The sequence below is a fragment of the Nomascus leucogenys genome, chromosome 7b (assembly GCF_006542625.1).
Source record: "Nomascus leucogenys isolate Asia chromosome 7b, Asia_NLE_v1, whole genome shotgun sequence".
NCBI lineage: Eukaryota > Metazoa > Chordata > Mammalia > Primates > Hylobatidae > Nomascus > Nomascus leucogenys.
Window position 1 is genome coordinate 583,671 of NC_044387.1, and position 19,733 is coordinate 603,403.

Here is a 19,733-nt window from a genome sequence, read left to right on the forward strand (position 1 = left end):
GTACCCGGCCCCAGAGGACTGTCTGAGAGGCCGGTGGCCGCGGATCCTGAAAGCGCCTCCCTCCTGCCTGTGGTTTCCGTTTATACCGGCAGCGGCGCGAGTCCACCCTTCACTTACAGGAGCTACATCCAGAACCTTCTCCTGGGGCCACAGCGTGGGCTTCCGAGACTCTGCGTGACCCCAGCTCTGCCCCTTTGGGGCTGCGGGTGAAGCCTTCGGGACCCTCTGCGTGGGTTGGGCAGGTCACTAGATGAGGGATAATGTGGTGAGGTCCCCGTGCCCAACCCTCCTCTGCAGCCCACAGCAACCGTTCCCTCTTCAGCAGCCCCCGCTGGCCGCTCTGGGCACCCCTGTTCCCAGCATCCTCCTTGGCAGGTGTTACCCCTCCCTGTTCCCCAGGCCCTGGGCCCTCCTGATCTGTCTCCTCGACCCCCCGGGGCCCCAGTCTGGCTCATTCTGGTCCATACTCTGGAATCTGGTGGGACTGGGTATGGAGGGTCTTGAGTGTCAGCAGGCCACCTGCGTCCCACCTGGTGGGTGAGAAGGGTCCCACAGGTCAGCATGGAGGGACAGTAATTGTCTCTTCTGCTGGAAACCAGGCAAGTTCCCCCAGGGCCCCGGCAGGGCCACGAGCACCCGCTGCACTGGAGCACGGGGGAAGAGGCTGGGATCCTTCATTACCTGAACCCCATTTCCACACGTCACAAAACAGGAGTTTCCAAAATTAGAATTTATTTCAGTTTCTAAGGAATGAATCCCCGAGTGTGGCAGGAAGGACACGGCCAGCTCCTGACGCACACCTGATTTGATTCAACACTGAGTCGGCACAGACACAACCAGAGATGGCCTGGGTCCAGGCTGGGGCTGCACAGGCCGTGTCCTGGACAGCCAGGAGGGAGGCCCCACACACAGACGGCTGCCGGGTAGGGGGCCTAAGTGGGGCAGGCCTGGCCACAGCCCATGTCCTTGGCCTTCCACATAGATGCACACATTGTCTGCCCACAGAGGGCCAAGACGCCCCAGGCACCCCTTCGCTCCGGGGGCTCAGGACACAGGCTCCCAGCTGAGGCCGCGCTTGGACCCAGAGCTGATGTTTGGCTGAAAGCCCACTCGGGACAGACCCAAGAACACGAAGTCTGTCCCTCTGGATTTAAGGCTGGTGTTTTTTGACATTTACTTCAGTTTTTCTCTTTGAAATTAAAATTACCTGAGTAAAAGATTTTGAGACATTAAAAAAGCCAAAAACACAGAATCCCTGCAGGCAGACGGTGCCGGGGAGGTGGCGGCCGGCGCCAGGATGCCAGGGGCACGATGGGGTCGGCTGGAGCTCGAGGGCTGGGCCTTTCCCAGTCTCGCCTGCCCTGGAGCCCCAAGGAGCCGCCCCTGGGCCGACGCTCCCGTGGCTGGAGCACAGGAAGGCACAGTGAGGTAGGGACAGTGGCCATTGTCCCCCGCCCGCCACCAGGGCTGAGAGGGCAGCGCACGCCTCAGCCCCTCCTACAAGCCCCTGCCCCCTCGGAGCCGGGCATCTTGTCCAGAAGCCGGTGAACGGCCCCTGCAGTGTGGGAGGGGAGGGGCTGCCGGGAGGCCTGAGCTCAGACAGTTAAATAATCCTTTATTTGGGTGGGCTGGGGGAGGGGTGACTGGCCCAGGAGGGCAGGCGAGGCCGGGCCCAGACCCCCATGGGGGGTGGCAGGGGCCTCCGGCGGGCTAGGATGCACCTGGCACCCAGAAGTGCCGCAGGGGCACCAGCTCCTCAGGGGCCCGAGCGGGCGGGGAGCAGTCTCCTACTTGTGCCGGGCCTCGGTCACCCTCTGCAGGCAGTATTGCGCGGCGGGCAGCGACAGGACCAGGCTCGCGGTGCGGCGGCCCATCCAGTACAGGCTGTAGCCCAGCAGGCCGAAGAAGGCGGCCTTCACGGCCAACCGAGACACTCTGCCGGAGACGGACGGCGGGGGCACGCTGCGGGAGGGAGGGGGCGCTGGGCCTGGCTGGGGGTGGGCTCCCCATACCCCAGCCCCCACGCCCGGGTCACTGCCGCGTGTGGTTGGCCTCCTGGGGGCTCAGCCTCCACCTGGGGGCTTGTGGGGCGGGGCTTGCGGGGCGGGGCGGGCACTCACGTCATGATCTCCTGGATGTTGAGGTCGGTGCTCCAGTTCTTCTCGATGCCAGGCACGTGGCCCATGCCCACGACGCCCACGACCACGGAGGGGATGCACTTCCTGGGCTCGGCTGTGGGGAAGGACAAGGGGTCAGTACCTGCTCGGGCCTCGGCCTCACAGGGGGTCCCACGCCTGGGGGCAGCCGTCACCGTCAGAGGCCCGAGGCAGCTCGAGACGCCGGGCGGCCTGGCGCAGCATGTAGGTCAGGTAGACGTCCCGCTCCGAGACAATGGTGCGGTGCAGGTCCGGGAACTCGCCAATCATCTCTGCCATCATCTGCTCCAGGAGGTCCTTCTGCTTGCAGCGTTCCACGTCATCCTTGCTGTGGAGAGGGGTGGCTGCAGCCCCGCAGGGATGGGGCAACGGGTTGGGGGGGGGCTGGCACTGTGGACACCGGGCAGGGACCACAGCACGTTTGTTTGGGATTTGTGGCGGAAGGAAAGGGCAGGGAAGGCCTTGAGTGAGGATTGGCTGCGCTTGGACCTGCACAGGAGGGCCTGGAGCCTCCCACAGACCACCCTGCAGGCCGGCCGGGGTCCCCAGGGCAGCCCTACCTGATGGGGTCTGACAAGAGGTCGCCCAGGGTCCTGCGGGCAGCCCTACCTGATGGGGTCTGACAGGAAGCACAGGCCCCAAGCCAGCCTGACCTTCTGCCAGAAGGAGAGCGCAGCGATGGCCCTCTTGAAGGTGACGGGGATGGGCCGGTCACCCAGGTGGAACTTGCAGAAAGGCACCTTGCTGGCCTGGAGCAGAGGCTGGGCGTTGGGGAGCAGTGGGAGCCCCGGACCACCCCTGTGAGCCACATCCCTGTGGCCACCCCCTACCTCGCCCTGTGCCCACCTCCTTGAAGGCCTCCCTGAACTCGCCGCCTGGGGCCATGCCCAGCTGCTCAGTGATGTGTGCAGACACCTTCAGCAGCAGCATCTGCATCAGCCCCGACATGAGCCCATTCTGCAGAGAGAGGGAGCAGGCATCAGCTGGAGGGGGCGGGTGGGGGGCTGCGCTGGGGGAACGGCAGAACTGGGATGGCAGCACCAGCGCAGAGCCCTGCCCCAGCCCCGTGCTGTGTCCCTGGCCCCCTCCCTGACAGGTGCAGGACCACCCTAGCATGCAGAGGGTCAGACCAGAGCAGGGAGTTCTGTCCCAACAGGCACTTCTCAAAGGTAGCTCCCTTCAGAAAAGACCTTCACGGGCCGGGCACGGTGGCTCACGCCTGTAATCCCAGCATTTTGGGAGGCCGAGGCAGGTGGATCACCTGAGGTCAGGAGTTCTCTCTCAGACCAGCCTGGCCAACATGGCGAGACCCCATCTCTACTAAAAATATAAAAATCAGCCAGTTGTGGTGGTGGGTGCCTGTAATCCCAGCTACTCGGGAGGCTGAGGCAGGAGAATCACTTGAACCCCGGAGGCAGAGGTTGCAGTGAGCCGAGATCACCAGCCTGGGTGACAGAGCGAGACTGCTCTGTCTCAAAAAAAAAAAAAAAGAAGAAGAAAAGGCCTCCACAAGGCAGTCTCGTGCTGTGAAGGGGCCGCCTTGAGCTGGCACAGATGCTGGGTGCTGGGCAGGCAGGCTGGAGAAGGGGCCTCGCCACTCACACCTGCCTCCTGAGGCCAGCACAGCACCACCAACTGGTGCAGACACCAGGCCACCCCCATCTTCAGCAACCACAGCCCGAGGCCTACTGCCCCTGGTCTCGCCGGCCGGCTGGGACCACGGGGGTGTCCACATGTGAAGGAGATGATGCCCGCGGAAGGGCAGCAAAGCCCCAGGGGCCACACAGCGCCAGGCAATTGCTCACACCCTGCATGGGCCCAGGGAAGGTCTGGGTCTGAGCCCTGAGCCCTGGGAATGTCCCGCCTGATGGAGTGCCCTTGTTTCCTGGGAGCCCAGGCCACCCTGGAGAGCCCAGGCTAACTTAGGAGGAGACGTGCATGGGGCCTTGGTCCGCTGGGACCAACTCCACCTCTGGAGGGGCTGGGGCCTGAGCTCAGATATGCCTGTGACCAACCCCAGTAGAAACCTAAACACCAGAGCACAGCGAGTGTCCCCCGGGAGGGGACAGGTGAGGCGGACACTTGGTGTCTCCCAGACCCTGCCCCACGCCCCCTTCCCTCTGTGACACCGCAGCAGCGAGCAGCACAACACTGTTGAATTCTATGCCCCTTCAAGATCACTGGGCCCAGGCTCTGGTGGGGAGGCTGCCCAGTGCTGGGCCCTGGCTGGACCGGGGACTGCCCTTTATAAGACGGGCCACAGAGGTCTTTGGTGACTTCCCTCATCTGGAGAGATTAAAAAATGAAAGGCAGACGCCAACTGTTTAGGGACATTTCTATAAGATCTCATTACAATTGTTTCCTTTGAACAGGGGGAAGGCAAACTGAGCAGGGCTGGGGTCAGGCATGCTGGGTCCCCTTTGAAAACACCAAGACTGGCCGGGCGCGGTGGCTCGCACCTGTAATCTCAGCACTTTGGGAGGCCAAGGGAGGTGGACTGCCTGAGCTCAGGAGTTTGAGATGAACCTGGGCAACATGGCGAAACCCCGTCTCTACTAAAAATACAAAATATTAGCCAGGTGTGGTGGCAGGCACCTGTAATCCCAGCTACTCAGGAGGCTGAGGCAGGAGAATCACTAATCGCTAGAACCCAGGAGGCGGAGCTTGCAGTGAGCCAAGATTGCACCACTGCACTCCAGCCTGGGCAACAGAGCGAGACTCTGTCTCAAAAAAAAAAACAACGAAAACACAAAGAGCAATGAGAAAGTCCTGCCTCTCCGGTCACTGCAGGGCTGGAGAAGTGGGGACAGGAGGAGCCCTGAGCCCCACCCACTTTGGGCCTGGGCATGGGACCTGGGGGGCCAGCCTTGCACTGAGACCTGACCCATCCCCAGCGACCGCTCAGCAACCCAGTCCTCGGGTGACCAGCCCCTGCCTCAGCTTGGAGAGCCACCCATTTCCTCCTCCCTCGCCTGAAACCGGGTAATGCAGCCTCTTTCCCTTCGCCTGGCCCAGGGGAGGTCCCTAACCCGGCAATCCCCAGGGCAGGCCAGGCACGGCCACATGGACTGGGGGCATGGGCTGTGGGAGGAACCTGGGCAACAGGCACACGGGTGGCTTTGACCCCGACCCCGACCCCGACCCGCGGCTGCGCACCTGCCTCACGGCCTGCTGCAGCTTCTCCAGGCTGAGCTCCTGGGCCTCCCGCAGCAGCGTGCTCTCGTCCATCTTCAGCATGGACACACGGTACTGGCAGAGCTCCACGACCACCACGTCAGGCTGCACCTCCCGGATGGTCTGCAACAGCCACAAGTCACACCTCGCGAACACAGCCGCAGCACCAGGGGCCCCATCCCAGGAGCAGCCAGCCTTGGCGTCACCCCAGGGCTAGCTAACGCCGATGCTGTAGTGACAGCTCAATTCTCTAAGCGACGAGAGAGGAAGCTGTGAGGCTTGTTCGCTTGTTAAGTGGGAAAACGCACACGGCTGTCGTGGCTCCCAGGCAGGAAGCCCACCTCGCCACTCCCAGGGAGCACAGTGTTGAAGCAGGTGGCCTGCGGTGCGCACACACGGGCACACGGGCCCTACCACGAGGTCCCTGAGTGCAGGACACAGGAGCTTACACCAACCCGTGTCCGGGCTGTGGCGGGTGGCGGCGCTCACCTTCACAACGTCCCTCTTGCTGTCGTCGCTGAAGTGGGCTGTCCCCACCACATACACCCTGCTCCCGTCCTCAGCCACCAACTGGGTCACAGTGCGCGGCAGGTTGGGCCGCTGACGCCGCCGCTTCAGCTTCATCTCCAGGAGCAGGTTGAAGGCGTCCACGTCGGCTGCAACAGCAGCACAGGCCGTTGTGGTGCCGGGCCCACCCCAAGGACGCCACTGGGCCTGCTGGCAGCCTGGGCTCTGGAACCCTCCCGGGTTCTGAGAACCGAATAGTACAGAGCACACGCCCCCTGACGAGCGTCACACTCCACATGCTTGGCCTGCCCGGTGATGGGAACACTGGCTACCCCTCTGTGAGCTGGACGCCTTCCAGAAGCCAGGGCCTCAGGAGTCCTGTGCCCCATACACCCCGTGAGGGCGACCTTGGGGGCTGCTGTGGATGAGGTTCGGTGTGGGGGACAGTGGGGGCAGGTGCCCCAGGGGGCTCAGCTAGGGGAGGGGCTCTGAGGTGAAACAGGCCCCCCCACCCCACTCAGGAGGGACAGGCTGAGGCCACAGCAAGGAGGGACTCTTGTGCCGCTCATACTGTCAGGAAGGACCCCCCACCCCACAAGGAGGGACTCCCGTGCCGCTCACACTGCTCGTGCTCAAGAGCCCCCCATGCCCAGGGGCCGGCCTGTGCTGCCTGTACCCCTCCAAGAGGCTCCACTGCCAGGCAGGGCCCAGTAGCAGCTGCTGTTGGGGGGCACCAGGCCTAGCGGCACCGACCCCAGGTCTTGGCCAGGGCCCCTGCTCACCACAAGCTCCAAGCCCCTGGCAGTGGTTGGCTGCCTCCCCCTCCTCCCTGACTCAACAGCCCAACACCGGGGAACGTGCCAGGACCCTGAGGGACACATACACAGGTTCTGGGGGTCTCCAGAAAGCACCCTGGGCACTGGCTCTGAAGCCTCCGACGGCACAACAGGTTCCACGTCGGCCTGCAGGTGGAAAGGAGAGTTCAAGTCAGGGTTCATGCACCCCAGAAAGCCAGGGCTCCGTGGCAACTCCACGGACCACGTACCCTGGAAAGGGCCCTGTGGCCGCTGTGTGGACCACACACCCTGAAAAGCAGGGCCTCCGCAGAGCCTAGGCCCCACCCTGCCAGTACCCCTCCTGCTTGGCCATCACTGGCACAGCCGCCATCAAGCTGGGCAGACAGGGCCACCAGGTCAATCAGCCCAGGGCCCCTCTCCCTCGGAGGTGCCTCCTGCCTGACCCTGGAGAGCCCACACAGTGGGGAAGCCCCCCACCCCTGTCTCTGTGCAGCCAGCCCAGCCTCCACCTCACCTCATGAGGTGGCTGCTGCTCCTCCCCGTCCATGGCTGGGCGGTGGCTTCCTGCACCGGTGGGGAGCCTGAGGAAAGGTGTGAGAGGCGGAGTTTCCACCTGGAGCCCCAGGCCTGGCTCAGGACTCACTGCGTAGTGCCCGGTCAGTCTAGAACCATCTGTTGGGTGGGACTAGGGGGTCCTTCCCCCATATCCCCAAATGCCTCCTGCCCATCAAAGGCTACTGAGGTCCAGGGTCCGTTCAGGTCAGGCCCGGGTGGGGAAAGGCTGGCAGGTCCCCGGGGACCCCAGCATAAGCCAAATGCAGACGGGCCCAGGGCGGGTTGCTGGTGCACAGGCCTCACTCAGAACAGGGCCAGAGCTACCCAACCCTCACCGCGGCACGGCAGGCAGACATAGGAAGGCGGCCCTGGGGTCCACACGTGATCTCAGGACACAGCAACGCAGCTGCTGACACATGGCAAAGACCCCAGGGCCTTTGTACAAAAGCCACTTCCCCTTTCAGTAACTACGGCCTGGGCAACAACATCAGCACAGTCAGTACAGACGGAGGAATCCACAAAGCACACAAATCAACGTGTTTGGAGCTAAGACCTTCTCTCCCAGTTTAAGAGACAAACGTGGTGTGGAAGGAACCATGGTAGAAACCTGGACAGGCTGGGGTAGCCACGCGAGGGGGCTGCCCCGAGGCATCACAGCTCCCCACAGACTCTCAGAGAGAAACCAGGAGCTCAGGCCGGGGGCCCAGGAGCCTGAGGGAGAGAAAGAAAACAGCCAGGCGCCTGCAGCACCAGAGGCACGCACCGGCCAAGACCCACGGAGCATCGGCGAGACCTGCGCGAAGCCCCTCAAGGCGGGGCCAGGGACCAGCAGGCTGTCCTGAGACTGGCCACGGGCCCTGCCGCACCACGTGGCTCTTCCTGAATGTGCCCAGCCACGGAGTGCCAGGAGCGACTGTTTACAAAGTCAGTGGCTCATACATGTCCCGGCGGATGGATGTGTCACCAGGCAGAATCATTAAAATATCCCAAACAGGCCAGGCGCGGTGGCTCACACCTGTAATCCCAGCACTTTGAGGGGCCAAGGTGGGTGGACTGCCTGAGCTCAAGAGTTTGAGACCAGCCTGGCCAACATAGACCATCCTGGTGAAACCGTCTCTACTAAAAATACACAAATTAGCCAGGCGTGGTGGTGCACACCTGTAATCCCAGCTACTGGGGAGGCTGAGGTGGGAGAATCGCTTTGAACCCAGGAGGCCGAGGTTGCAGTGAGCTGAGATCCTGTCACTGCACTCCAGTCTGGGTGAGAGGGAGACTCTGTCTCAAGAAAAAAAAAAAAAGTAAAAAATAAAAATGAGCCGTTGGAAAACATTCTGAGCTGTCTAATCGTGCAAGGTGTTGTGGTTTTGTCTTGAAGTGTCTGCATCAGTCAGAGATGAGCAACTGTGGGGGAAACGACAGGGCTTGTAGGATGTGCTTCAGAGGGGCCACTGCCGGGTTCTGCACTGATGCCTGCGTGCATCTGGGGCCATTTTCATGTCACTACTGCTGCCCACTTCTCGAACTCATAAGAAAAAGGAACAATGAGCAATAAGATGCTACATCAGGTTCCTTTCCTCTGCAAACCCTGTTGGCACACAGCCGCAGCAGGCACAGACCCCGGCCCCAGCCAGGACTTACAGACCCAGCTGGGTCCTGGCCACGCACATCCAAGTTAAGATGCCTCCAAGCTCGGGTGTCCTCACCTGTGAACAGGAAGGAGCACTCCGTGCAGTGTCTAGGAGGGCAGCTCAGGGGCTGGGGGAGCAGGGACGGCTCTGAGCAGGGGAAGAGGCCTGTCTCAGTGCAACCAGAGGCCCCATCTGAAGCTGACCGAGAAGAAGGCAGCTTATCCTGCCCTCTTCTTGGACAGCCAGGACTTCTGGGAGAGGAACTGGCCTGGCTTGGGGCAGGTGGTGCAATGGGGCCGTGGTCGGGGGAGGTCAGCTGAGACTAAGGAGATAGCTGATAAACACCATGCTGGCCTGGGAACCCAGTCCTCCTGTCCCCAGGGGCCTTGAGCCTCTGCAGAGGGCAAGGGGAGCCCGCCCCACAGGCTCCCCTATGGGGCCTTGCGGCCTTGGCAGGGGGTCCCACTCCTTTCCACCTGGGATTGAGTCTGGACCCAACCCTGGCCTGGGTGTCTTAACGGTTGGCACATCCAGGAAGTGCTGCTGGTGCCCGTCAGAGCAAGGCCAGGCCTTGGCCCCTTGGGCCGCCTCCTTCCCCCTTTGTGGGTGAAAGCTCCACGATGCAACCCGACCGGAACCCACTGGAAACTGTTGTGAGTAGCTGCCAGGCCAGCTGGCCCAGACAAGCACCCCGTCGGGGGGACGGCCGCCTCCCTGGGTCTAGCTGTACACAGAAGCCGGGACTCTTAGGAGCAGCGCAAGACTGCCAGGGCGCACGGGGGAAACTCAAAGAAACTCCTGTGCAGCCGGGCGGGAGGCTGCGTCGGCCCAGCCAACAGGAGGCGCCCACGTCGCCACAGCCCTTCCCCCATGGGTGTGGCAGCCCCAGGTCTGCGGTCAGCCCCCACCCTCCACCCAGCCTGGCCAGACCCGCCTCTGAGGCCGGCCCAGGGTATGCCTGTGGCCATGGACAGGGCAGGGTCTCGGTGCAGCAGCAGGCGCTGGTCCTGACCCCAGTTGTGCCATGGGGTGGGCGTGCACAGGTCTCCTGTCAGGGCAGGCAGAGAAGCCTTCCTGGGCCGGCAGCCAAGCCTTGAGCAGGACGATGTCAGCACCACCAGAGGCAGTGCCAGCCCCCAGCCCTGGCCCCTGCAGCCTCTCAGCAGAGGCGTGCTGCCCGCAGGGGGCGAGACAGGAAGGTCACTGAGGCCCCCCCAGCATCTAAAGCCCGTGATTCTGGGGGACGTCTCTGACAGTCACCCTTACAGTCCCAACACTCTCTTTCCCTCCTCGCCGAGGCCCCTGGAGAGCTCTAGGGTGTGATTTCAGGTTACCAGCCCTCCTCCCTCTAGCCTGCTCCCAGGCAGCTGTGCTCTCAAGACATTCACGGCTGGGCCCAGAGCCTCTCCCAGCTGCCTGGCGGTGAGCAAAAGGCCCTGGCCCAAAAGCCACAGGTGCTGAGCCTGGACTCTGAAGTGTCTTCAGAGGCAATGTCTGAAGAACCACCCACCTGGTTCCCACCCGCACAACCTCTGGGTCCCAGCAGAGCATCACCTGGGGTCTGGCCAGTGCACACTGCAGCCACCCCCTCTGGGTCCCAGCAGAGCATCACCTGGGGTCCGGCCAGTGCACACTGCAGCCACCCCCTTCCTACCTGTACTTTTCAGATAGGCTCAGGCCCATCAGCAGAGACCAGCAGACCCTGGCTGCCCCTCTGGGGGGACAGACACCTCTCCTTCCCAAATCCCCAGTGCTGGCACTGCCCCAGGGAGCCTCACAGTGGCTTCTGGCCTTGTTACCCGCAAGGCCAACCCGCTGGGAAGCGGTGCAGCCTCGCAGGAAGCCAGACGCTTGTATCAGACCAGCTGTGCTTCACTCCACCGAGCAGGACTGGGGTGGGTGCTGAACACGATTTGTGGGACATGCCTCCTGAGCATGGGTAGCCGGCAGACAGGGTCCTTGGATCTCAGACCCCAGCGCTGCCCTGGGCAGGATGCTCTGGGCAGGAGCCCCCGTTTAAAGCGGGAACCTGCCTCCAGGGCCAGCATCCCACCTGCCCCACACAGGAGGCCCTCTCTGGGCTGCAAGCACAAGCCACATTCAGACGCTGCTTTTAGCAGTCAGCCTCGGCCTCGAGCTTCTCTGCCGCAGCATGATCTGTCCCGAAGGCAGAGAACGGGGTGGAGACCCACAGGGCAAGAAAAGACTTAGCAGCCGGATTTCAGGAGACCCTAGACACTGCCTTGTTCTCCAAGCACTGTCCCTCATCTGTAAAAAGGGATATCTGGCTTTGGAAACCATGATCCTCTGTGCAGACGAAGCCTCTGAGAATTCCCAACAGCCCCAGGAGGACATCTGTTGTGCGCAAAAGCCCACTCCGTTAGCGCTCTGCCTGTGGTGTGCGGCCCTAGGACACAAAATCAGAGCGGCATCTATAGTCCTTTGGCGTCAGAGACAGCTGTCTGCATCCAAAATGTCCCGCAGGGCTTCTGTCCCAGGACGTGACATCCAGTGTCAGCGTCAGGCTCCACAGCTGCCTCAGACAGCGCATCCCACCTGCCTGCTCAGGTCCCACTGCTACAGACTGAACTGTGTCCCCAAAACCCACAGGTTAGAGCCCTAACTCCCACTATGAAGGTATTAGAAGGCAGGGCCTCCGGGAGGTGATCAGGTTCAGACGAGGTCATGAGTGCATAGCCCCCATGACAGGGTTGGTACTCCTGGAAGAGACGCCATGCAGCTCTCGCTCCCCCGGGTAAGGATGCCGCGAGAGGGGGCCCATCTACAAGCCAGGAGGCTGCATGGCAACCAGGGACCAGCACCTTTGATCTGGGACGTCCAGCCCCTAGAACTCTGAGAAAATAAATTTGTTAAGTTTTTTCCCAGCACCAGTGAGGCATGGTGGGAGGAGCCTACTCGCTCACAGCCCCAGCTACTCAGGAGAGGCTGAGGTAGGAGAATTGTCTGAGGTCTGGAGTTTAAGACCAGCCTGGGCAACTTAGAGAGACCTCATTTTTTTTTTTAAGATGGAGTGTCACTCTGTCGCCCAGGCTGGAGTGCGGTGGTGTGATCTCAGCTCACCGCAACCTCCCCCACCCCAAGGTCCAAGCGATTCTCCTGCCTCAGCCTCCCGAGTAGCCGGGATTATAGGCGTGTGCCACTACACCCAGCTAATTTTTGTATTTTTAGTAGAGATGGGGTTTTACCATCTTGGCCAGGCTGGTGTTGAACTCCTGACCTTGTGATCCACCTACCTCAGCCTCCCAAAGTGCTGGGGTTACAGGCGTGAGCCACCGCACCAGGTCAAGACCTCATTTTTGTTTTTGAGACAGAGTCACACTCTGTTGCCCAGGCTGGAGTGCAGTGGCATGATCTTGGCTCACTGCAAGCTCCGCCTCCCGGGTTCACGCCATTCTCCTGCCTCAGCCTCCCTATTAGCTGGGACTACAGGCGCCTGCCACAACACCCAGCTAATTTTTTGTATTTTTTAGTAGAGACGGGGTTTCACCATGTTGGCCAGGATGGTCTCGATCTCCTGACCTCATGATCCGCCCGCCTCGGCCTCCCAAAGTGCTGGGATTACAGGCGTGAGCCACTGCACCTGGCCCAGCCTGTTGTTTTTTAAAGTTTTCTGGTCTGTGATGTTTTGTTACAGCAGCTAGAGCTAAGACACCCATCTTATCCCCTTCACCCCACTAGAAACTGCCCCCAGACTCCAGCCTAGCTTCCTAGTGCAGACCAAAAGCTGGCTAGCACCAAATGCGATTCCCAGAAAAACCCCCATCCCTCAACCAACCCACTAGACCAGCTCAGAAAGCCCAGGTTCCAAACTGGTCAGACCTGGGGGTTGCAGAAATGACAAACTTGGAGGGACCAGGGTGTGGCCCCAGAGCTCTGACCTCCCCTGCTTCCTGTTTCTGAGGCCTGGCACCTTTGGCCACAGGAAACCCCTCCCAGGTATGGTGGGACCGCTTCACGCAGGTGTGGCAGACCTGGGAGACGGGAAACACACCTGAGCCAGAGCCCGAGGCCTCCTTGCCAGCACACCTGGCAGCTCCCAACCTCCCAGGACCTGGTCACAGTCAATGCAGAGCCCCCACATGCGGGGGGCCCCACAGGCGCCTGCCACCCACCCACCCTGCCAGGCCCCCTCCTCGGACCCCACAGCATCAGGGCCTCCGGCGAGGCTGGCCAGCATCCCCACCAGTCATACTGCAGGGGCGGCGGCAGCAAGCGGGGAGCAGCGACACACAGGGCAGTGAGCCTGGCGGCCTGTACACGGCCTCTTCAGGGACCTGAAAGCTAGGAGGCGCCCATCTGGAGGCTACCGAGGCTGCGGGAGTCCCCGCAGAGAGCTTAGCACCTCCACAAGTTCCTGGTTGTTTCTGGGACGCTAATGCCCAGACAGCTCCCACTCCATCTTTCTTGTAAGAGTTTTGACAAAGACACACGGCAGCTTCATGCTAGCTCAGTTACAAAGACCTTTTAAGTTTGGGCTGCGCACAGCGGGGGACGATCTGGCGTCCACTTCGCCCATATGGGAACCCCGCTCTGCTCCACTTGAAGGGCAAAGGCACCTACAGAGGAGCGAAGCCCCAGGTTTCAGCGGGGCCGGAGGGCCAACAGGGGTCCCGGGCCTCCCGCTCGGCCTCCCCCAGCACCCCCAGAGACCCGCAGGCCTGGGCCGCCTTCCTCCACTCTCACCTCGGCCGGCTCCACCGCAGGCGGGAGGCGGGGGTGGCTGGGGCCCTCCCGACCCGCGAGGACCGTGGGACTCGAGGTCCGACCCGCGCCTTCCCGCGAGGCCGCCGCTGACCCTCCCTGCCCCAGCCCTGGGGGGCTCTGCTCCTCGGCAGCGTCATTCCCGGCAGCGGTGGCGGGGGACGCGCGGGGCTTGCTCCCGCCCCAAACCTGACCCGGGCCTGACCCCCACGACCTGCTCCCCCGGCTCCAAAACCTGACCCGGGCCTGGCCCCCCACGACCTGCCTCCCGGCCCCCAAACCTGACCCTGGCCTACCCCACGACCCTGCTCCCCGCCCCAAAACCTGAACCTGACCCTGGCCTGACCCTCACGACCTGCTCCCCCGGCCCCAAAACCTGAACCTGACCCGGGCCTGACCCCCACGACCTGCTAACCCGGCCCCAAAACCTGACCCGGGCCTGACCCCCCCCGGCCCCGGCCCCCCACCCCCCGACTCGGGCTCGCCCCCCCCGCCCCCCACAGTCCCCCCACGGCCCTGACCCGGGCCCGCCCCACGCTCGGTGCTGGGCCCTGTCCTCACGCACGCGCCGTCCGCGCCGCGCGGCGTACCGAGGCGAGGCAGCGGCGCTCCTCAGCCGGCCTCCATGCGGCGCGGGCCCTCAACGGACGGGGCGGGCTGGGGCCGCGGGGCGGGGCAGACGGGCCGAGGGCGCCGGCGGCCGTGCGGCATGCCGGGAAGGGTAGTCCCACGCGAATCCAGCTCGGCCCTGGCCGGCGACTGCGGACTACACTTCCCAGGGGGCAGCGCGCGAGGCCCCCGCCCCTCCCGGGTCCTAAGGAACATCGGCGCGCACTCGGGAAGGAGGGTTCGAGTCCCGCCGCGGTCCCGGTCTTGCGAGGCGCGCCCACGTTCTCTGGTCGCAGTTCCCAAGCTGTGAAATGGGGACAATGCTCGCACGGCGTCCACAGGATAGTTTTGAGTCGAATGATATTGAAATGTAACTCTTCTGTGAGCCGTCAGTCCCGCACGAAAGGGACAGCCGATAGTGGGACGCGAGGAGCCGATAACATGGGATCAGGGAACGCGCTGACATGGCCTCGACCCGGCCCCCTTCCCTCTGGGGATCGGCCCAGAGCCGTCCCCGATCCGGGACTCATGCCTCAGCGGGACCTCGGCCTTGCCGCAGGTTGGGGCACCCCGGGGAGGTCGGGCCCCAGCGGCCCCGCGGCCAGCCCAGCGGAGAACCGGGACCAGGTGGGAGTCTTAGGGCGGGCGGGCCGACCCCCGGCCTCAGGGACCCGGGCGCTCAGTCACTTCCGATCGTCCCGAGGCCTCCAGGGGGACCCGGCTGGCCGCGGCCACCCCGACGCCAGACTCTCGCCGTGCGCTTTCGGCCCCGAGGGCAGGGGGAGACGGCCTGGCCCCACTCGCCGCGCCCGTCCTGCCCGGGCGCCCGGCCCCCTCGCTGCACCCCCCCTTTCCCGGGGCGGCTGGGGCCCGGCGGCCAAGTTGCTGCGCTCTGCGGGCACCGGCACGGACGGGGGCCCGGGCGCAGCGAGGGTCCCGGGCGCTTCGCCGCCGCATGCAGACGACTCGCTGCCCGCAAGCTGCTGCGCCGTCCGCCTGACCCTCTCTCCTGCAATGGTCCGGCCGCGCATCCCGGGCCCACGACCTCCTCCTCCACGACCCCGGGTTCTTGGCTGACCTGGCGCTGGCGCTGGGCTTAGTGCAGGCGTGGGCGTGGCGATGGTTTGCCTGCGGGCTGCATGCGCGGACCCTACGGCTAGCTCCCCGAAGCTCTGCGCCCACCTCTACGGCCCTGCCCCAGCCAAAGGATCAGGTCCTTGGAGCGGGGCCTGCCCTGGGGCCAGGACTCCAGTCACCGGCGGAGGGCTGCTGTGTCTTCCTGCCAGGCACTGATGAGTTAGTTGGGGAAAGGGGCCAGGCGGGGCCCAGCTGGGGAACCATTTAGAAGAGGGAGGAGGGCGCACCTCTCTACTCTCTGGAGCCAGGGGGAGGACCTCAGTGACGGCTGCCCCGCGCAGGAACCTTCAGCGAGCCTGGAAGGCCCGGGGTTGGGGGAGTCCAACGCAGCGCCCGGGCCTGGTCTGGGTCTGCCTGAGGCCGTCCACCAGGACTCCATGCTGGGGAGCCTGCTTCCTTCCAGGCTCCAGGAAGGGAGGTCCCAGCCCCAGCCCCAGGTTCTGAGGAGCTGCCCTGGCTCGGGTGGCCTGCAGGGGTCCCCTCAGGTCCCCGGTCCTGAGTCTGCGGGTGGTCTTCCAGGGGTGGGGCGGGTGGGTGAAAATTCCTGTCCACACAGCAGCAGGCTGGGCTGGCTGCCCACTGATCATTCTTACACAAGAGGCCCCGCCCCCTCCTACAGCTTCCTGGTCCCCAAAGGGCCAGGCCTGGCCTTAGAGAGGCCTCTGTCCTCCTTGGTGAAGGACACTCACTTTGGGCCCTAGGGCCTCTGGCTCACATCCTCTCCATTCATTCTCATTGTTCGCTGCCTTTGTGGTCATTCTGCCTTTCTGACCATCTCCGCCACATCCTCACAGGAGGGCAGCGGGTGGCAGTGGCCCCGGCTCCACCTCACCCATTTCTCAGTGCTGGGCTGGTGTGGAGGGAAGATCCCTGGCCTGGGGGCTGGAGGCCTGGGTTCTCAGTCCTGGCCGTCTGGGATGGGTGCAAGGTCCTCCCGGAACCCCTCCTTCTCCACGAGAGGGACAGTGTTGTCCACCTGCCAGGCCTGCTTATGCTCAGGGAGGGGGGAAGGGCGGGAGGGGGCACTATTTCAAACCAACGCTGGCCCCCGGGCTGCAGAACGACCCTCTGACTCACCTGGGCAAGGTGGCCAGTCGGAGAGGGGAGGGTGTCCGAGATCCCAGCCCCCGGTGGGCAGCAGACAGTGGAGAAGCAGAACTGCCCTCCGATCCGGCTGGGGTCCCCTGCAGGGCTGCACTAGGCTGTGAGGGGCAAGAACCAGAAAAGGGGGAGATTGAGTCCTCGGGGAGCGTGCTGGGGAAACTGAGGCAGGACCTCAGCCGCAGGCCCTGGGCCACCACCCACATCTCAGGCTGGGCTTGTCTTCCGAAGTTCTGCTCCCAAGCCTGCTTTTCTCCAGGCAGGCTCTGTCCCTTCCGCCGTGGGGGGCAGGCGGGGTTGCCTTGGGAAGAGGGTCAGGTAGAGGTGGAGGACGTGCACCCTGGGGTGCCAGAGCTTTTGAGGCCCCGACCCTGGGGGGCTGGCCATGTGGATGCCCTGTTCATGGAGCAGCCAGAGGAGGGTTTCTTGAGGTGCCCTGCGGGGAGTGAGAAGGAGCCCTAGGGAGGGTGGGGGCCCTCAGGAACAGAAACAAACTGTGTGAAGCCATTTGTGCTGGGAGGGACCATCTTGGTCCCCAGCTGGCTTTGTCCTCAAGGGGTGGACCTTGAGGAAGGGCCAAGTCCCATTCGGAGCAGAGTGACAGATCCCACAGAAGCAGGCGTTGGGGCAAGCGGAGGGACGGAGCCCTGGGGGGGAAGGGGGTTGGGGCCGGTTCAGCCCTGACCCAGTGCCAAGGATGAGCGCCACCCTTTCAGGCCTCTGCCCGCCTGCCTCTAGGAATGTGGCACAGCTGGCAAGGACACAGCCAGAGGAACAGGTCTGGGGATAAGATGGTGACGTCAGGTCTGGGGATAAGATGGTGACGTCACCTGGGAGAGGCGGGAGCCAGCGTCTCACTGTAGGACGGACACCAGCTCCCCAGCACGGGCCGCACGGAGGGAGGGCCAGCTCCAGCACAGGGCAGGGTGCTCACTTCAGGCATGAACCTCTTTCCAGACAGGAGTTGGTTTCACACCTCCTGCCAGGCCGAGGCCCACAGGCGGGGGATGGGCAGCGTGGCTGCTGCCCGTGGCCCTGGTCACATTGAAGACTCCAGGTGGCTCCACCTGAGGCCTCCTGTGTGCCCTGACTCAGCTCAAGCCCCACCTCAGCCTAGACCTTTTCTGGGCAGCAACAGCTCCTCTCACAAGCCGGGAGGCAGGGCCTGCAGGACTGAGCAGCACCCCGACCGGCTGCCTCCAAGGACGACTGGACGTCTCCCTATCAGAGCCGAGCCGTGCTGGACGCTGGGTGGCTGCTGCGGCAGGGAGGACAAGTGCAGGTGGGCGGGGTGCACGTGTGAGGGTGAGGAGGGTCCCCAGCCCCAGCTGGAGAGCAGCAAGGACACCCACGGCAAACGCTACCTCCGGAGGCCAGCATCCCTCGGGTCTCCTCAGCTGCCATGTCCTGTCCACCCTCCCCACTGAGCTGGTCTGTGGGTGCAGGACCAAGGCGATGCTGTCAAGGCCCAGGGCTCAGCCCTCCCTGCACAACCAGGCTGGCCTGGGCCGGGATCTGTGGGCACCATGTCCCCCTCCTGGACGTGGGAATGCTGGGCACATGGGTATGCAGGCTGGGGAGGTGTCCTGAGTTAGGTGAGCATGAAGAACTGCTACTTTTTTTTTTTTTGAGACGGAATCTCGCTGTCACCCATGCTGCTGGAGTGCAGTGGTGCGACCTTGGCTCACTGCAACCTCCGCCTTCTGGGTTCCAGCGATTCTCCTGCCTCAGCCTCCTGAGTAGCTGGGATTACAGGTGCGCACCCCCATGCCCGGCTAATTTTTGTATTTTTAGTAGAGACAGGGTGTCACCATGTTGGCCAGGCTGGTCTCAAACTCCTGACTTCATGATCCACCCACCTTGGCCTCCCAAAGTGCTGGGATTACAGGTGTGAGCCACCACACCAGGCCGAATTGTGCCTTTTATTTTCTGCTTTGTTGCTTTGACCTCTGGGGCCTTGCTGGCCCTGGTGAGACTGCCTCTCCTAAGGCCCACCGATTTGTCAGCAAACAACTTCCTGTGCAAGCTCCTGCGTCCAGGGCCTACATTCCCTCCAGGCCTCCTCTGTGGGCTCTCACACCCTAGGCCCTGTCCCCCTGCTCTTGTCACCCTGGGCTATGTACCCGGCAGCCAGGGACAGCCCCTGCCCAGCACCCACCAGGGTGTCCACTCTGGAGTCCCGAACCTGCGGCCCCACCCTGCCCATTCCTTTGGTGCAGCCACAGTGAAGGCTCTGCCCACGCTTCCCCCCATTGCCTATGTCTGCGACGACCTCGGTGCCCTCCCGCGTGGCCCTGGGTGGCACGGGGTGCCCCTCCTTTGGGGATCTGACTAAATTTTTTTATTTTTTTTAGAGACAGGGTCTCATGGTGTCGCCCAGGCTGGAGTGCAGTCGCACAATCACGGCTCACTGCAGCCTCGAATCCCGTCCTCAAGCGATCCTCCCACCTTAGCCTCCCAAAGTACTGGGATGACAGGCATACGCTCCGGAACCTGGCCCAGCTCTTTTGATGGTAAGAGGCCTCGCCAGCCCAGAAGAATATAAAAACCTCCGTTTTAACATGGAGGGCGGGATGCACCCTCCAGCTTCTGTCCCTGTGTGTCTCACGCCAGGCCCTGCCTGTGGGGGCCACACCCTGGATAGATCCTTCCTCTTTACTCCTGGGAACCTGGGGAGCCCTGCCCTGCCGGCTCAGGGCTGCTCCAGGAGGGGCCTGGCGATGGGGCTCCCAGGAAGCCCAGGCCAGGTGGCAGGTGGGTCCACTCTGATCTCAGCTGAGCCCACCATTGCAATTAGTGGCCTACACTCCCAACCCCACTCCAGCCCCCATGGGCTTCTGGCCTAGCTGCCCAGCCACCTGTCTTCAAGGAGCCTCTGTTCAGACTCTCAGGGTCACCTGCCGGGGTCTACAGAGCACGTGGCTCCATGGTGCACCCACGGGACCAGCCTTGTTCCATGGAGTCCTGGGCCCAGCAAAGGCGCCTGCTCAGGACCTCTGTGTTGTTTTGAGCATCCCAGAGCACACTGAGGGCGCCTCCTCCAGGAAGCCTTCCTGGATCCTGCCAGCTCTCTGTTCTCCTAGAGGGTGCCTCACACTCCCCCTCCTCGCTCCGCTGCAGGAGCAGGAAGACTAAGGGGGTCGTGCATTTGTCTCCCGAGCCTGTGTGCCCCAGGGCTTCAGGCCACAGCTGAATCGCCTCCGTGCCCACAGCCCGAGTCCAGGGCATGTCCCGCTCCAAGTGTGACACCCACTGTGGGTGCAGAGGGGCCCCTCATCACGCTTCTGAAGGCGGCCCCTGCCCCACGTCCCCCAGCACCCCCACGCATGGTGCCGAGTCAGGGGACG

General features: G+C 63.4%; 1 protein-coding gene across 4 annotated transcripts; it reads right to left on the reverse strand.

Moving 5' to 3' along the window:
* Nucleotides 1-715: 715 nt before the first annotated feature.
* Nucleotides 716-16,977, reverse strand: TRABD (TraB domain containing). Of its 4 annotated transcripts, none has more exons than XM_030815311.1 (10): nt 16,363-16,977; nt 7,149-7,215; nt 6,721-6,799; nt 5,820-5,986; nt 5,313-5,453; nt 3,003-3,113; nt 2,766-2,905; nt 2,312-2,484; nt 2,121-2,232; nt 716-1,962 (listed from the first exon to the last, which is right to left on the reverse strand). In XM_030815311.1, the coding sequence occupies exons 1-10, from the start codon at nt 16,590-16,592 to the stop codon at nt 1,788-1,790; spliced, it is 1,395 nt and encodes a 464-aa protein (XP_030671171.1). In that variant the 5' UTR covers nt 16,593-16,977; the 3' UTR covers nt 716-1,787. The 4 variants fall into 4 exon arrangements, with proteins under 4 accessions (XP_030671171.1, XP_030671172.1, XP_030671174.1 ...); XM_030815314.1 differs by lacking the exon at nt 16,363-16,977 and adding an exon at nt 14,105-14,193 and having other exon boundaries at nt 719-1,962; XM_030815313.1 differs by lacking the exon at nt 16,363-16,977 and adding an exon at nt 14,130-14,206 and having other exon boundaries at nt 1,150-1,962.
* Nucleotides 16,978-19,733: the final 2,756 nt, after the last annotated feature.